Consider the following 16,002-nt stretch of genomic DNA (forward strand, 5'->3'; position numbering starts at 1 on the left):
CTCTGCATTCTCTCCATGTGTCCTCAGCTCTGGGTTTATTCTTCCCCTTTCCTCCCTTCCCTGTTCCTGACATCTGGGGGTGCTCACCTGGACAGGAGAAGGATCCAGGGAGAGCTCAGAGCCCCTGGCAGGGCCTGGAGGGGCTCCAGGAGAGCTGCAGAGGGACTGGGGACAAGGATGGAGGGACAGCACACAGGGAATGGCTCCCAGTGCCACAGGGCAGGGCTGGCTGGGATCTTGGGCAGGAATTGTTCCCTGGCAGGGTGGGCAGGGCTGGCACAGGGTGCCCAGAGCAGCTGGGGCTGCCCCTGGATCCCTGGCAGTGCCCAAGGCCAGGCTGGGCACTGGGAACAGCTGATATTCCTAAAAGCAAACACAAAAGGATCCTTTTTTCTTTTGTAAGTTCCAGGTTGTTTTCAAGAAAGCCAGCAATGCTCAATAACTGTTCTGTAACTCACTGTGATAGGAGGTGGCAGTTCCAGGAGTTGGGAGATGGACTGGGAGACACCAGATAATGGAAAGGGGGAAGGGATGCAGAGATCCCTGAGGAGAGCAGGGCAAGACTTGGGCAGACACAAGTGCAGAGCAGAGCTGCAGGACAGGGACAGGGTTCAGGTGTGGGATGGGGAGGTGGGGTCCTTTAACAGCAAAACCAAAGTGCAGGAGTCTGTGCAGCCCCCCAAGCCTGGTTTGTGTGCTTTCTGTGCTCCCCCTGGTTTTCTCACCTTGCTGCAGCTCCTTCCTTTGCTCTGTGCCCTGGGATGTCCCCAGGATTGAATCCAGCCCAGCAGAGGCCCCACAGTGTCATTTATGGCCATCCCAGCCCCATCTGTGCCAGCTGTGGGTCTGTCCCAGCCCAGACCTCCCCTGGCCAACTCCAGGGGCTGCAAGAGTTAGAGCTGTGAAATCTGAAAATAAATTAAACCTGCATTTTTCAATAACCCCCACATTCACAGCATAGACTGCTTGTGTGAATAAGGGAAACACAAATCCCTGAAATTAAGCTTGCAGAAATGCTGATTGTCCCCTGAGGTGGCAGTGTGGGCTGGGAATGGCTCTTGTGGTGCACCAGGGATGTGTCAGGTTTGGTTTGCTGCTCTGTGTGGTGATGCTGAATCCCCTGGAATGCCCATGGATCCCCTGGAAGCTCAGGAATGGCCCTGGGAAGGCTCTGTGGTTGTGGGGAGCAAATTCCTCATTCCCACACTGCTGTTCTCAGTAAATTCCACTGTGGTTCCTGAACCTGACCCAGTGGTTCCCTGCACAGGGGAGATGGGATGAGGGATCTCTGCACACCAGGGGGACAACCTGAATTCCCCAAATCCAGCAGCTCCCAAATCCTGCAGGTCCCAAATCCTTCATCCTCCAAATCCTACAGCCCTCAAATCCTGCAGGCCCCAAATCCTGCAGGAAAAGCTGCTGGAGGGAGGCCTGGGGTGAGATCCCTGCTCTGGAAGGAATGGATTGCACAGGGAATTGTGTGGATTATTTGCAGCAGGGCTCTTCCCTCTGCCCTCGCTGTCTGTGCCCTGGCACATCCCCGTGGGCCAGGCCTGGCCCTGGTTTGGTTCTGCAGAGCTCAGGCCTGGCCCTGGTTTGGTTCTGCAGAGCCCAGGCCTAACTGTTTATTTTTGCAGTGTCCTGGACAGCCCAGGCCTGACTCTGGTTTGGTTTGGTTTGGTTTTACAAAGCCCAGCCCTAACCCTGGGTTTATCTTGCAGTGTCCTGGACAGCCCAGGCCTGACTCTGGCCTGGTTTTACAAAGCCCAGCCCTAACCCTGGGTTTATTTTGCAGTGTCCTGGACAGCCCAGGCCTGACTCTGGCCTGGTTTTACAAAGCCCAGCCCTAACCCTGGGTTTATCTTGCAGTGTCCTGGACAGCCCGGGCCGGCTGGACGAGGAGCACCGGCTGATCGCTCGCTACGCCGCGCGCTTGGCAGCCGAGGCTGGCAATGCTGTGAGTGACTCTTGCATTTTATCTTCTTCTCTCTCCTCTGCCAGAGTCAGGACTGAGTGCACAAGAGAGAATTTCGTGTTCAGACTCAGGTGTTTATTAATTCTTACCCATGTTACAGTGAGTGCTACAGCACTTGTACCTGACAAGCTAAAAATGGTGAAATGGGGATGGACCTCTCTCTGCAAGGTCTTTTAAACTTAAACTGTCCAATTAAGAGCTAACACCTAAATTATTTTTACTTTTGACCCAATGACCAAACACCCACAACCCACAGTGCAGCATTTTCCATCCAATTAAAAAAGTGTCACCCAGACCCATGGAAAAGAAGGTGAAGAAGAGAGAAACCTCTGCCCTAAAACCCCCATCTTGCTTTCTATGTATTTCCTATATTCCTAAATTCCAAACCCTTCACCATGTGATACCACACACTTTTATTTTAACTGCACACCAGTGATTTTAACTCTGTCACTCAATTTTGGAAGCTTCTTCAAGGCCTCAGGTCAGAATCAGTGTTCCATGGGGATCAGTGCCTGAAGCACAGAAAGTTCCAGACTCTCAGTATCCAGGGTTCCAACAATGACCCTGTCCCTGCCACGGGCTCTGGGATCCCAAACCTGCCTGAAATCCCCAATTTGTGCTGGTGCAGCGCTGGGGAGGTGGCTGGGAATGAGGTCAGGGCAGGGGGGAATGAAGAGATTAATCCTGCAGAGGGATAAATGTGCAGATACCTGAGCAAAACAACTCGTGGGGATGGATTTATTCCAGAGGGAAGAGAGGGAGAGGTGGGTTTGTGTTTGCAGCTTCTTCCAGGAGGAAATGAAGGGAGCACAGACACGTTTCCAGCTGGTAAAAACCAGCTCTGCTCTGACAGAAAACAGCTATGGGAGCACAGTCAGAGTTTCCTGACACTCCAGGGAGTGTTTGCAGCCCAGCTGGGTGGTGGGATCCTGTCCTGGGGATTGTCCATGGGGAAGGAGTGCAGAGTTTGCAGGAGCATCTCCCACATCCCTGCATTTCCCTCGGGGCATGTTCAGCTTTTTTTGGGGCACATTTCTGTGTAAATCCACACAGCACCCTGGTGCTGTTGGACATTTCCAGCTGCAGCTGCATGTCCAGAGTCACTCTGCTCACCAGGAATGCTGACATACTCAGGGGACAGAGCCAAGTTCCAGGTTTAGATGGGAAAGGAGGAAATTTCCATGGAATCCTGTCAAATCCAAGCTGTTGAGACAGCAAGTGCTGAGTCACTGTCACGCTGGAAGGTGCTGGAAGGACTCTTAGTCATGGCTTGATTTCTTCTGGTGGAGACCAAGTGGAATGAAAACTCCATTTCAGATTGGTTCTGAAAGGACCTGGCTGTTAAAAACCCATCCATCACCTCAGCCTCTGTGTGAAGATGGAGCCAGCTCCTGGAGTTTGCTGGGGCTCCTCAGGGAGCTGGGGGAAATTCCTGCTCTCTTTCCCTAAGTGCCATCCCAGGGCAGAGAGGGAAGGGAAAGGGGAGCAGTGGGAGGTTTTACTGCAGCCAGAGCTGCAATTCCACTGGGAATCTGGAGTTATTTCCAGTCCAGAAATGCCCAGCAGCTGGAATGGCTGAGTTTGAAAGGTTTTGGATCCTGGCAGCTCCTCAATATTCCCTGCCAAGAGCACTTCTCCTGGCCCTGGCTGCTTGGGGGGCAGAAATCCTGCCAAAATCTGAGCTCTGGGACACAGTGACATCCATGGGGACAATGTGCCAGGTCCATGGGGACACCATGATAATGGTCAGATGTTGTTGTCCATGTGTTTGGCCACGGAAGAGCTGGGATCTCCCTCCTTGGAGCTGTTCAGAGCCTGACCAGATGAGTCCAGGAGCAGTTCCTGTGAATTCTGTGAACTGACCCTGCTTTGCACGGGCTGGGAAGCTCCCAGGGTCCCCCCTGTGTTTTTCTGTGAATCTGGACATTATTGGAAGTGGAGAATGGAAAAAAAAAACAACATCATAGAGGAGTTATGGAATATTTCTAGGAGGTTCTAAAACTGGACCAGGGTGTGCTGGCAACCCTTGGGAGGGGTTGGTGTGAGCAGAAAGATTCCCTGAACGTGTTCTGAGCGCTGGGAATGCAGAGAATCCCTGATTCCTCACTTTATCTGTCCCCTGGCATGGGCCAGCTTCTTGTTCCTCTCTTGGGGGTCACTGGGCACTGTCCATGGCTCAGGTGGGCTCAGCCCATCCCTCTCTGTCTTCCCAGAAGGGATAAAACCCTGCAGCAAATGTCCCTCCCTGTGTGAGTGACACCCCTGGGGACACCCCCGGGGGAAATGGTGGGACAGAAACATCCCAGGTGGGTCTGGGGGCTCACCCTGGACATCCAGGAGGAGGGAGGGAGGGAGGGCAGGGCAGGGCAGGAGGAGCTGTGGCCACCAGGGACACAGAGCACCCCATGGCACGTGGCTGTGTCCCCTAAAGGAGCTCTGGCTGAGCTGCCCTTGCCCCCCCCAGAGCCAAAAACTTTTTTTTGTTGGAGTATGAGCTGCTGGGGATGGATAAAGTGGGGAAATCAACAGAGAGCAATCCAAACTTTGATTAAACCACAGCTTTCAGATCACAGCTTCATCTGTCTGTGTCCCTAAATGTAAAATCTAAAGAATGGGCAGAATCTCCCCTCCATGGAGCTCTCTCTTCAGGTTCTAGGCATTATCTAATACCTCACTGTGAAATAAAGAGTGAGCAGTGCAGGTCTCCTGTTAGAGCAGCTTGGATCCCTTCTGTCACCAGCCAGGGCCACTGCAGGTGGCTCTGGGTGCTCCCTGTGGTCACTCAGGATTTCCTCCCCTGGGAAGCTCTCACTGCTCCTCTGGGGTGTTGAGGCTGCTTTTAAATTGAAGATTTGGTCACCATTAAATGGATTTTCCTGCTGGGAGAGAACTGGGCCTTTGGATGCTCTTTCAGGGCAGAAGTTGAGGTTTTTGGGGTGGGTTTTGGGGTGGTTTTTAGTAATTCTGGCTGACAGTGTTGACTCCCTGGAGCTGCTGAGCAGGGAGCTGAACCAGCACAGAATTCCAGCCATAAATCCTGGCACACAGGCACTGGGAAGGGAATGGTTTGGGATTGCTGGGGCTGGAATTCCCACACACAGCTCCCAGGGAGGACAGGGAGCTCCCTGAGGACAAACAGCAGTGTGGGAATGTGGGCATGGATCCCAGCCCTGCCTTTGTGACAAGGGTGGGATTCTCCATCACAATCCCAGAAAATCCACATTCCCCAAGGGGGCAGTGAGGATGAGGAGGGGCAGTGAGGATGAGGGGCAGTGAGGATGAGGGGCTGTGAGGATGAGGGGCAGTGAGGATGAGGATGATGTGAGGATGAGGAGGGGCAGTGAGGATGAGGATGGTGTGAGGATGAGGATGGTGTGATGAGGAGGGCAGTGAGGATGAGGATGATGTGAGGATGAGGAGGGCAGTGAGGATGAGGATGATGTGAGGATGAGGGGCAGTGAGGATGAGGATGATGTGAGGATGAGGGGCAGTGAGGATGAGGATGGTGTGATGAGGAGGGCAGTGAGGATGAGGATGATGTGAGGATGAGGAGGGCAGTGAGGATGAGGATGATGTGAGGATGAGGATGGTGTGAGGATGAGGATAATGTGAGGATGAGGAGGGGCAGTGAGGATGAGGATGATGTGAGGATGAGGATGATGTGAGGATGAGGATGATGTGAGGATGAGGATGATGTGAGGATGAGGGGCTGTGAGGATGAGTGGGGCAGTGAGGATGAGGGGCAGTGAGGATGAGGATGATGTGAGGATGAGGATGATGTGAGGATGAGGATGATGTGAGGATGAGGGGCTGTGAGGATGAGTGGGGCAGTGAGGATGAGGATGATGTGAGGATGAGGTGCAGTGAGGATGATGAGAAGATGAGGATGATGTGAGGATGAGGATGATGAGAAGATGAGGATGATGTGAGGATGAGGATGGTGTGAGGATGAGGGGCAGTGGCTGCAGCCCTGCATTCCCCATCCCTGCATTCCCCATCCCTGCAGGGTTTAAACCCTGTGGATGTGGCACTTGGGAACAGGGGCAGTGCTGGGGATGGTTGGGCTCGGTGTCCCAGAGGGATTTTCCCAAATGTTTCTGTGATCCCAGAGCTCACCCAGTGAGGAAATGCAGGAAGTGCCTGCAGCCCCCAGAGGTGTTTGCACATTTAAGGGATGTCACTTCACCCAGTGCCACCCTGCCATGGCAGGGACCCCTCCCCGTGCCCCAGGCTGCTCCAAACCCCAGGGTCTCTGCCAGGGACATCTGGCATCCCCTCTGCAAAGGTTCAGGCTGAAATGGAAGAACCTGGAAGGTTTCATGCTGGCAGAGAATCCACAGCCAGAATATTTTTTTCATTGCTTGTTTCACCTTGGGAGGACTTTGGGGAGGTGTTTATTGTGCACTCAGGTGGTGGCTGCAGTTCCACTGGCACAGGGTGGCTGGGGCTGCCCCTGGATCCTGGCAGTGCCCAGGGCCAGGCTGGACACTGGGAATTGGGACAGTGGGAGCTGGAAGGGTGGGATGGGATAATCAGTGAGGTATCCATCAGGGTGTGTGATTTTTGTCTGATTGGTGTGACTTGGTGTGATTGATTTGTGTGATTGGTGTGGTTTGTGTGATTGATTTTTGTCATTTGATTTGCTGTGATTTTCTGTGATTTTGGTGATGTGTGTGATTTGTGTAATTTGTGTGATTGATTTGTGTAATTTGTGTGATTTTGGTAATTTGATTTGTGTGATTTTGATCTGTGTGATTTGGATTATTTGATTTATGTAATTTTGGTGATCTGTGTGATTTTGGTGATGGGTGTGATTTGTATGATTGATTTGTGTGATCTGTGTGATTTTGGTGATTTTTGTGATTTGATGTGATTTGTGTGATTTTGGTGATTTGATTTGTGTGATGTGTGTGATTTTGGTGATTTGTGTGATTTGTATGATTTGATTTGTGTGATTTTGGTGATGTGATTTTGGTGATCTGTGTAATTTTGGTGATTTGATTTGTGTGATTTTGGTGATCTGTGTGATTTGTGTGATTTTGGTGATCTGTGTGATCTGTGTGATCTGTGTGATTTGTGTGATTTTGGTGATTTGATTTGTGTGATTTTGGTGATCTGTGTGATCTGTGTGATCTGTGTGATTTGTGTGATTTTGGTGATTTGATTTATGTAATTTTGGTGATCTGTGTGATGTGTGTGATTTGTGTGATTTTGGTGATGTGATTTGTGTGATTTTGGTGATTTGATTTATGTAATTTTGGTGATCTGTGTGATGTGTGTGATTTGTGTGATTTTGGTGATGTGATTTTGATGATCTGTGTGCTTTTGATGATTTGATTTATGTAATTTTGGTGCTCTGCTCTGTGTCTGTCTCTCCCCAGCCCCGCCCCCCGGCTGACCTGGGTTTCAGCTTCGATGCCAACAAGCAGCAGAGGCAGCTGATAGCAGAGCTGGAGAACAAGAACAGGTACAGACAGCCCTGCTGCTGCTGCCCCTCTGTCACAGCGACCACTCTGCTCTCCTGAGCTCTCCCTGGCTGTACTGGCCTCATTAGCTAATTAGTGAGTCATTAACGTGAGTTCTCCTCTGCTCTGAGCCAGGCTGGGAGAGCTGGGGGTGCTCACCTGGACAGGAGAAGGATCCAGGGAGAGCTCAGAGCCCCTGGCAGGGCCTGAAGGGGCTCCAGGAGAGCTGCAGAGGGACTGGGACAAGGATGGAGGGACAGCACACAGGGAATGGCTCCCAGTGCCACAGGGCAGGGCTGGCTGGGATCTGGGGCAGGAATTGTTCCCTGGCAGGGTGGGCAGGGCTGGCACAGGGTGCCCAGAGCAGTGTGGCTGTTCCATCCCTGGCAGTGCCCAAGGCCAGGCTGGACACTGGGAATTGGGACAGTGGGAGGTGTCCCTGCCAGGGCAGGGGCTGCTCCAGGGAAGTTTGGAGCAGCAGCAGTTCCTGGAGAGCAGGAGCAGCTCTGTCCTGGCACTGCTGTAGCTTCAGTGCTGTGCCCAGAGACCTTGCAGGTATTTGGAAAGGCTCCTGGAGATCCTGGATAAGGCAGATCTCAGTCAGTGCTGTCCCTGCCAGGAGAGCAGCTCAGCAGGAAGGAGAGCTGGAGGTGACACTTTCCTCTGGGCAGGGCTCCATCCCTTTGCCCTGGGACACCCCGAGGGTTTGTCTGTGTTCCTGTGAGCCCTGCAGGGCAGGGAGGGCTGGAATTGGAGACTCTGTGCTGCTGGAACACTCTGGGAGCCTGTACAGCCTGAGGGGGCTGCAGGACACTGCAGTGAGTGTTCTCTGTCCTGGGACCTGCAGGACACTGCAGTGAGTGATTCCCTGTCCTGGCTGGGACCTGCAGGACACTGCAGTGAGTGATTCCCTGTCCTGGGACCTGCAGGACACTGCAGTGAGTGATTCCCTGTCCTGGGACCTGCAGGACACTGCAGTGAGTGATTCCCTGTCCTGGGACCTGCAGGACACTGCAGTGAGTGATTCCCTGTCCTGGTGGGACCTGCAGGACACTGCAGTGAGTGATTCCCTGTGCTGGGACCTGCAGGACACTGCAGTGAGTGATTCCCTGTCCTGGCTGGGACCTGCAGGACACTGCAGTGAGTGATTCCCTGTCCTGGCTGGGACCTGCAGGACACTGCAGTGAGTGATTCCCTGTCCTGGCTGGGACCTGCAGGACACTGCAGTGAGTGATTCCCTGTCCTGGCTGGGACCTGCAGGACACTGCAGTGAGTGATTCCCTGTCCTGGCTGGGACCTGCAGGACACTGCAGTGAGTGATTCCCTGTCCTGGGACCTGCAGGACACTGCAGTGAGTGTTCCCTGTCCTGGCTGGGGCTGTGCCCGGAGCCCTGGGCTGGGGCTGGGCTCGGGGGGTGCCTGGGGGGGCTGCAGGAGCACTCAGCACCCTGAGCTGACCTGTCCTTGTGCTCTGTCCCCAGGGAGATCCTGCAGGAGATCCAGAGGCTGCGGCTGGAGCACGAGCAAGCCTCGCAGCCCACGCCCGAGAAGGCTCAGCACAACCCCACGCTGCTGGCCGAGCTGCGCCTGCTGCGGTAACCGGGCTGGCCTGGGGGGTTTGGCTGGGGGGCCAGGGGGCTGGGCTAGTGGGCTACCACCCTGGGGGCACGGCCAGGGCAGCACCTGCAGCTCCTTTCAGCAGTAAGTAATGTCACCATTATAAGCCGCACCATTTTGACTAAAATTTTGGTCCAAACCCAAAGTGCGGCTTATAATCAGGTGTGGTTTATATATGGACAAAAAACGAAAAGTTGCTGCTTCAGTTTGGAGGACAGGTGTCTGCTGAGAAAGGCAGGAACTTCTCTTTGAAATGGAGAATGTAAACCCCCTCCCTCCAAATTATTATAAATTTGAAATCAAGGGGCTCTCAGGCAAAGATATGGAAATTAGGAATAACAGTTCTTTACTAGGGAAATTAAAATAGAAATACAGCACTACAAAGAAACAAACCCCAAACCCTGACACAGTCAGAGTACAACCTGACACCCGTCAGGCAGGGTGTTGGCAGCAGTCCCATTCCATGGTGGCTGCATCCTCCTGCAGTGACAGATGTGGCTCAGCTGGAGCAGTGCTCCTGTACAAGGTGCAGTTTCCCTCCGGAGCTCCAGTGGGGATGTGGAGAAATCCGGTTTTCCTCTGGAGTCCAGTGGAGAAAGGGGCTCCCTTAGTGTCCCAAAACCTCTGTTTTTATCTTGGTAAGAAATGTTGGGCTCTTCCCCCTGGCTGGAGCAACTCCCAATGGGATGCAGTAATTTTATCAGTGCCACAGTGGGACTCAATGGCCATGAGCAGAAAATGACTGGCTGGAGGAAGGATGGGTTGTGAAAAGATAAAGAACACTGCCCTGCCTGGTTTCAATGGATGGCCCATTAGCAGAATATCTCCCATGGAGATCAGGATCACTGCCCCACCCTCAACAGATGGTGATAGAACAGATACCTTTTATCACAGCCTGTATTGTAACGTGCAGCTTATACTCAGTGCAGCTTATAACCCTGAAATCACTGTAAATACAAAGCTCCCTGCTGCTGAGCCCCCTTTGTTCAGCAAGGGGCAGTCCCAGCCCTGCAGGGCTCCCCCAGCCTCGGGGGTTCCTGATCCCAGCCTCAGTGCCCCTGGTGCCTCCCAGCTTTGCAGCAGCAGCTCTGCCCCTCCCTAAGGAATTCCCTGGGTTCCACTGGCAGGTTCCTGGGGTGGGAAGGGGCTTGCCCAGCTCCAGGGGCAGGGTGCTGGAATGGGAGTGTGAGCACCAGGCAGCAGCTGATCCCAGTGCTGCCCACCATGCAGGGGCACTGCTGATCCATGGGAAACGGGGTCCCAGGGCTGGAGCTCTGCAGGGAGCCCTGGGGATGGGTCAGCTCTGCTCTGCTCTGCTGGCTGTGACCCTGCAGTGATCCTGGCACATCCCTGTCCTGGCACTGCAGCTGTGCCTGCAATCTCAGAGGGTTTAGGGATAGAATGGACCCCAAATCCCACCCAGTGCCACCCCTGCCATGGCAGGGACACCTCCCACTGTCCCAATTCCCAGTGTCCAGCCTGGCCTTGGGCACTGCCAGGGATCCAGGGGCAGCCCCAGCTGCTCTGGGCACCCTGTGCCAGCCCTGCCCACCCTGCCAGGGAACAATTCCTGCCCAAGATCCCAGCCAGCCCTGCCCTGTGGCACTGGGAGCCATTCCCTGGGTCCTGTCCCTGCAGGTCCTGGTGGAATTCCCACTTCAGCTTCCTTGTAGCCCCCTCCAGATCCTTCATTTAAGAACCACAGTGTTCCCCTCAGTATCTTTCTGAGTGTTGAACACCCAGGCTAATTAATATTGGTTAATATTCCAGAGGTGGTTAATACCCAGGCTGGTTAATATTTGTGGATATTCCAGAGGTGGTTAATACCCAGGCTGGTTAATATTTGTGGATATTCCAGAGTTTTCTGTCCTTGTTAACATTCCCAGGGTGGATTACCCATGGAGTGCCACATGACAGCATGGAAGGCTCTCAAAGGTTCAGTGTGTACCTGGTGATGTTCCAACGTGGGGCTGACACACTCTGGTGTCAGCAGAGTCCCTGCAGAGCAATAAACAATCCCTGGCCCCCTGAGGTCATGTCTCATGGCCCAGGGCTGGCTCTGAGGGCCCAGGCACACGGAACCCCGCAGGCTGACGTCTGTCTGAGCTGCTCCTTTATTACTCACTGCTTTCCTTTTTTAACCACAAACCCCAGCCTGAGAGTCATCACTCCTGAAATAGCTGCAGACAGGTTCTGTGCAGCCAGGGGAGGGGAGGGAAGGTCACTCCTCCTCCTCCTCCTCCTCTGCTGTCACCTGGGTGCTGTGCTGGGGACGTGTCCTGGTGTTCATCACTGCCAGGAGCAGCTCTGAGCTCCCCCTCCCCTGCACCTCTCCTCCTCCACATCCCTCCCTTCCCTCCCAGAGCTGCCCCTGGCCTGCCTGAGCTCCCCAGCATGCCAGCTCTGATGCCCAGAGACATCAAGTGTTGTGTTTTGTTCTCACAGTGCTCTGCTGCTGAGCAGGGCCTCCCTCTGCCCTGGCTGGGGGAGCTCTCAGGGCTGGGGGAGCTCTCAGGGCTGGGGGAGCTCTCAGGGCTGGGGGAGCAGGGAATTGTCACCTCCAGGTGCAGGCTGGCTGTGCTGAGCTTCACCCCAGGTTTTTACATGGGGAGCAGGACAGTGATGGGACTCAGGGTGACTTTATTGCCTGGGGAGGTTGAAAACACCCCAAGGAGGTTGGAAACAGCCTGAGTTTATTTTCTGCCTCTCTCTCTCGTGTCCCTGGCACAGGCAGAGGAAGGATGAGCTGGAGCAGAGGATGTCAGCCCTGCAGGAGAGCAGAAGAGAGCTGATGGTGCAGCTGGAGGGGCTGATGAAGCTGCTCAAAGTAAGGAATGTTGGAAGGCAGCCCCCCCTCCCTTCCTGGGGCTCTGGGGTCCCTGCTTTGCTGTCACCCCCAAAATCCTTCCTGAGGGGCAGCACCAGATTGCCAAAAGCCATTTCCATCCCAGCCCTGCCTGAGGTTAATGGTTTTTGTGTGGGTAAAATCTCCAGGACCCAAGATTGGAGTGGTCTGAAGTTGGATTTGGGGCTCAGCACTTCCCTCTGTGCCTGGGAAATAACCTGGGAGCAGGGCAGGGTGTGCTGCAGGGACAAGGAGCTGAGCCTGCCCTGCCCCTGGCACACCCAGGGCTTTGGCTGAGCCTTCTGCTGCCTCTGAGCTGCACAGTGGCATTGCTTGGGTTCCTCATGGGGTGGGGATCAAACACCCCTCAGCAGGGCCTGCTTTACTCCCCCTCCCTGTGCCTGAGCACGCCCTCCCATGGTTGGGAATTCTGGTTTTCCTGAAGCCACTGGTTCCGCTCTTTGTTTTTCCTGCTCAGCCCATTAATGTCTGACTTGTAAAATCACAGCAATCTTGGAATCCCAGCCTGGTTTGGGTTGGAAAGGATCCTAAATCCCACCCAGTGCCACCCCTGCCATGGCAGGGACACCTCCCACTGTCCCAATTCCCAGTGCCCAGCCTGGCCTTGGGCACTGCCAGGGATCCAGGGGCAGCCCCAGCTGCTCTGGGCACCCTGTGCCAGCCCTGCCCACCCTGCCAGGGAACAATTCCTGCCCAGGATCCCAGCCAGCCCTGCCCTGTGGCACTGGGAGCCATTCCCTGTGTCCTGTCCCTCCATCCTTGTCCCTCTCCATGTTCCCTGGAGCCCCTTTAGGTCACCCCAATACACTTCTCTTTCCCCTCCCTATTTCAATATCCACACCCCATGGCCATTCCAGGCTCCATCCCAAATCCCCTGCCCCAGGTACCTCCTCACTCAGGTAATTATTTTAAGCTGCAAATTCCCCAGCCTGCTGAGCTAAAAATACCATTTTTTGTAGATACTCCTGACACCTTTTCTCATTTTTGGTGCCAGAGCTTCCCTGTGTGCAGCCCGCAGGGGAAGGGACGGGCAGACTCGGGATCCTCCCTCCTGCCCTGCTCGGATTTCACCCCAGCCCCGCTGCCTCCGGGCTCGGTTTTGTTCCTGGTGCTGGTGTTTATTTCCAGCTCTCATTTTCAGTGGTTTTAGCCCTGCCAGACACGATTTTTCCCCGCCAGGTTTTCGCTTCTCTCATCACTTGGAGCTCTTCAAAACTCTTCATGTATAATTTACATCAGCTGTAAAGCTTTTATGGGTTTTTTTCCATTTTCTTATGCAGCATTTTTTTACATTTTTAATGCTGCCTTCATTTCCCCATTTAGGGCTGGATTCAGCTCTCCCAGCTCTGCTGGCTGAGAGTTTGGGGAGGGATTGCTGGGGCTCTGTGCAGGGACAGGGGCTGTCCTGCTTATCCTGTGGGTCCCTCCCCACCCAGAACATTCCAGGATATTCCAGGATTCCAGGGAAGCCCCTCTGTGGATCCATAGCTGTCCTCTGGAGGTTCTTCCATTTCCCATGGGGTGGGACTCAGAGCAGGGAAAGGCCCTGGAATAAAGTCCCTTCCAAGCCAAACCATTTCTGCTTCTGTGATGTCTGTCCCCTGTGATCCTGTGATGTCTGTCCCCTGTGATCCTGTGATTTCTGTCCCCTGTGATCCTGTGATTTCTGTCCCCTGTGATCCTGTGATTTCTGTCCCCTGTGATTCTGTGATTTCTGGTCATTCCCATTCTCTGATTTCTGACCAGTCCAGTTCTATGATTTCTGGCCATTCCCATTGTGTGATTTCTGGTCATTCCCATTTTCTGATTTCTGGCCATTCCCATTTTCTGACATCTGACCAGTCCAGTTCTGTGATTTCTGTCCCCTGTGATTGTGATTTCTGTCCATTCCCATTTTGTGGTTTCTGATTGTTCTGATTCTGTGATTTCTGTCCATTCCCATTCTGTGATTTCTGATCATTCCCATTCTGTGATTTCTAACCAGTCCAGTTCTATGATTTCTGGCCATTCCCATTCTGTGACTTCTGATTGTTCTGGTTCTATGATTTCTGTCCATCCCAGTTCTATGATTTCTGGCCATTCCCATTGGGTGATTTATGGTCATTCCCATTCTGTGACTTCTGATTGTTCTGGTTCTATGATTTCTGGCCATTCCCATTTTCTGATTTCTGTCCATCCCTATTCTGTTATTTCTGGCCATTCCCATTTTCTGATTTCTGATAATTCCCATTCTCTGATTTCTGATAATTCCCATTCCCTGATTTCTGTCCATTCCCATTCTCTGATTTCTGTCCATCCCAGTTCTATGATTTCTGTCCATTCCCATTTTCTGATTTCTGTCCATTCCAGTTCTGATTTCTGGCCATTCCCATTCTGTAATTTCTGTCCATTCCCATTTTCTGAATTCTGTCCATTTCCATTCCCTGATTTCTGGCCATTCCCATTCTCTGATTTCTGTCCATTCTGGTTGTGCAGAGTTAATTAACCCTCCTGGGGGTCCTGCCCTGAAGTTCCTGGGCTCTCCCCAGGCTGCTGCAGTGGACAGTCAGTGCTGGGTTTGGAGTTTTCCACCCCAAGGAGTGGCACTGCTGACTGGGGGCTCCAGTTTGGGGGATTTCAGGGGTGCAGGCTGGGCTGGCAGGGAAGGAAAGCTGTGTGTGCCCCTGCTGGCAGTGCCCATGGCCAGGTCTGGCAGTGCAGGGAAGGAAAGCTGTGTGTGCCCATGCTGGCAGTGCCCATGGCCAGTTCTGGCAGGGCTGAGGTGCTGGAGCTGTCCTTGGTGTGCTCCAAGGTGAGGTTTAAGCTCAGGCTGGGCTGGGTTGGCTCCAAGGTGAGGTTCAAGCTCAGGCTGGTCTGGGCTGGCTCCAAGGTGAGGTTTAAGCTCAGGCTGGGCTGGGTTGGCTCCAAGGTGAGGTTTAAGCTCAGGCTGGGCTGGCTTGGCTCCAAGCTGAGGTTTAAGCTCAGGCTGGTCTGGGCTTGGCTCCATCCAGGCTTGCCTTTCCCTCCCTCTGCACTGTGCTGTGGCTGGCCTGGCTGTGCTGAGCATTCCCTGGGGACCCCTGTGCCCCTCCCAGGGCTCTGGCTGGCAGCTCCACGGAAATCCAGCAGACAGATCCCATTTCTCTGCTTCCATTTCCTCCACAGCAATTTCCCTGTGCTTTATCCCTGCACTGCCCAGCCCCAGGCAGCTCTGCCCCTCCTCAGAGGGCTTTTTCACATCTGTCCTCAATGCCAGGGCCTCGTTTTTCAAACTAACAATTTTTTTTTTTGAAGGGGTGGAGATGATTTAAGGTCTCTTCCCTCACCTGGATCCTGGTGCTGGTGGGGGGCACAAGGGGAGATGTGTAGGGAGAGCCAGGCCCCCATCTGCCAAACAGCACCCAAGACACACCTGAGGAAACCCCAAATCTTGGCAGAAAACCCAAAAATATCTGCTCAAAGCCAAGGAATTGTCCCCAGGCTCCTGTGCAGGGCTGGGTGGGAAAGCAGCTCCCAGTGGTCAGGGGGAAGGAGCTGCTCTGAATTAGGGAAAGGTTCTGGTTAATCCTGCTCAGATGGGAGATCAGCCAGGGGAGGTTGATAAATGGGTCCATGGATTTGCAGGCCAGAAGGAGCTTTTATCCCACAGACTCTAATTCCCTGACCTGATTTCTGGGGCTGTGCTTGGCCCTGCTCTGCTGCCCCTTGCCCTGCTGCTCTGTGCAGGGGGGATCACCTGAGGTGAGGGCAGCACCACCCTGAGCCCTCCTGGGCTGGCTCTTGGCTGGGAGAGGACAAAACCCCTGGAACTGTCTGGATTAGCAGGACAGCTCTGCCCTGGGACATTCCCCTCACTCCCAGTGATTCTGCAGCTGAGGGCAGGGTGTGCCTCCACAGCCAGGCTCAAACACAGAGGGCATTTCCTGCTGCAAAAGGGGACAGGCTCACCTGTGTTCACCTTTCTTTGTGCTCCAAGTCACAGGGAGCCGTGCTGCAGGGCAGGAGCTGCTCTCTCTGCACCCTCAGTGGCCTCAGCCTGTCCCTGTCCCTGTCCCCTCCCAGCTGTGCCTCCCCTGCCCTGCCCTTCCCTCTGCTCCTGG

General features: G+C 53.9%; 1 protein-coding gene across 1 annotated transcript in view; it reads left to right on the plus strand.

The window, feature by feature from the left end:
• Positions 1 to 16,002, plus strand: part of DTNB (dystrobrevin beta) — a 107,193-nt gene that overhangs the window by 54,909 nt on the left and 36,282 nt on the right. The window contains 4 exon segments of the mRNA XM_033054491.1: positions 1,870 to 1,957; positions 7,357 to 7,442; positions 8,922 to 9,035; positions 11,788 to 11,884. Of these exon segments, the coding sequence (XP_032910382.1) occupies positions 1,870 to 1,957; positions 7,357 to 7,442; positions 8,922 to 9,035; positions 11,788 to 11,884 (385 nt within the window).

The sequence above is a fragment of the Catharus ustulatus genome, chromosome 3 (assembly GCF_009819885.2).
Source record: "Catharus ustulatus isolate bCatUst1 chromosome 3, bCatUst1.pri.v2, whole genome shotgun sequence".
Taxonomy (NCBI): domain Eukaryota; kingdom Metazoa; phylum Chordata; class Aves; order Passeriformes; family Turdidae; genus Catharus; species Catharus ustulatus.